General features: G+C 44.4%; 1 protein-coding gene across 1 annotated transcript in view; it reads left to right on the top strand.

The window, feature by feature from the left end:
• apoc2 (apolipoprotein C-II) overlaps nt 1-653 on the top strand; it is a 1,084-nt gene extending 431 nt beyond the window's left edge. Inside the window, exons 2-3 of the mRNA XM_083678412.1 lie at nt 1-102; nt 450-653. The exon at nt 1-102 is cut by the window's left edge and continues 82 nt beyond it. Coding sequence (XP_083534538.1) covers nt 1-102; nt 450-540 — 193 coding nt within the window. The 3' untranslated portion in view covers nt 541-653. The remainder of the gene's footprint in view (nt 103-449) is intronic.
• Nucleotides 654-955: the final 302 nt, after the last annotated feature.

Below are 955 nucleotides of genomic sequence, written 5' to 3'. Positions count from 1 at the left end.
AATGATTACAGGCGCCTTCAAGGGCTACTATGACGGCTCCGTCAACACTGTCAGTAGCTGGCTGGAGAACCTCAGGGGCCTGAAACTGGAGGAGAAGATCAAGTAAGAGAAACACACACACACATAAGAGAAACACACAGGCAGGCATGCACACACACACACACACACACACACACACACACACACACACACACACACACACACACACACACACACACACACACACACACAAACACACACACCATGGCATCATCACCATCATAATCATTATTATCATCATCATCACCATCATAATCATTATTATCATCATCATCATCATATTCTTCTATTCTTTCTACAACAAATCAATAATGCATGTTCTCTCTGTGTGTGTGTGTGTGTGTGTGTGTGTGTGTGTGTGTGTGTGTGTGTGTGTGTGTGTGTGTGTGTGTCTTTTCAATGTGTCTCAGGAACATTTACGACGACACCACCAGAGCCATCGGAACCTACTCTGGCATTGCGCAGGACCAGGTGTACCACATCTTCTACAACTCCCAGTAAAGACCCTCCTGATCCCCCCCCCCCCCCACACACACACACACCCCCATAGCGCCACCCAATGGTGCATCCATTCCTCTTCACCAAAACAATAGAGTAAATCAGACGTCAGAAACATCTCCGGTCTCGATTGAAAAAGAGTATTATTTTATGTCACATGTCTTGAAATAAAACATTTGTAGGAAATTGTGTTGTGTGTTGTGTTCTTGAGAGGCTCAGTTGATGTAGATACACCGATTCCCGAGGGGGTTGTGCCACAGAGGGCACAGGGCATGTTATACAGATTTGCCAGCTTCATAACAAGCACTGACTTTTGTTTGTGTGTTATGCTGCAGATTGCACAATACAGTACAGATAAATCAAAATAAGGTATTGAGAATGAAAAGACTGCCAGCCCATGGAGAAAAAGTAAATGTAT

Source organism: Argentina silus (genome assembly GCF_951799395.1).
Source record: "Argentina silus genome assembly, chromosome: 10".
NCBI lineage: Eukaryota > Metazoa > Chordata > Actinopteri > Argentiniformes > Argentinidae > Argentina > Argentina silus.
This window is presented reverse-complemented; position numbering and strand designations above follow the sequence as displayed.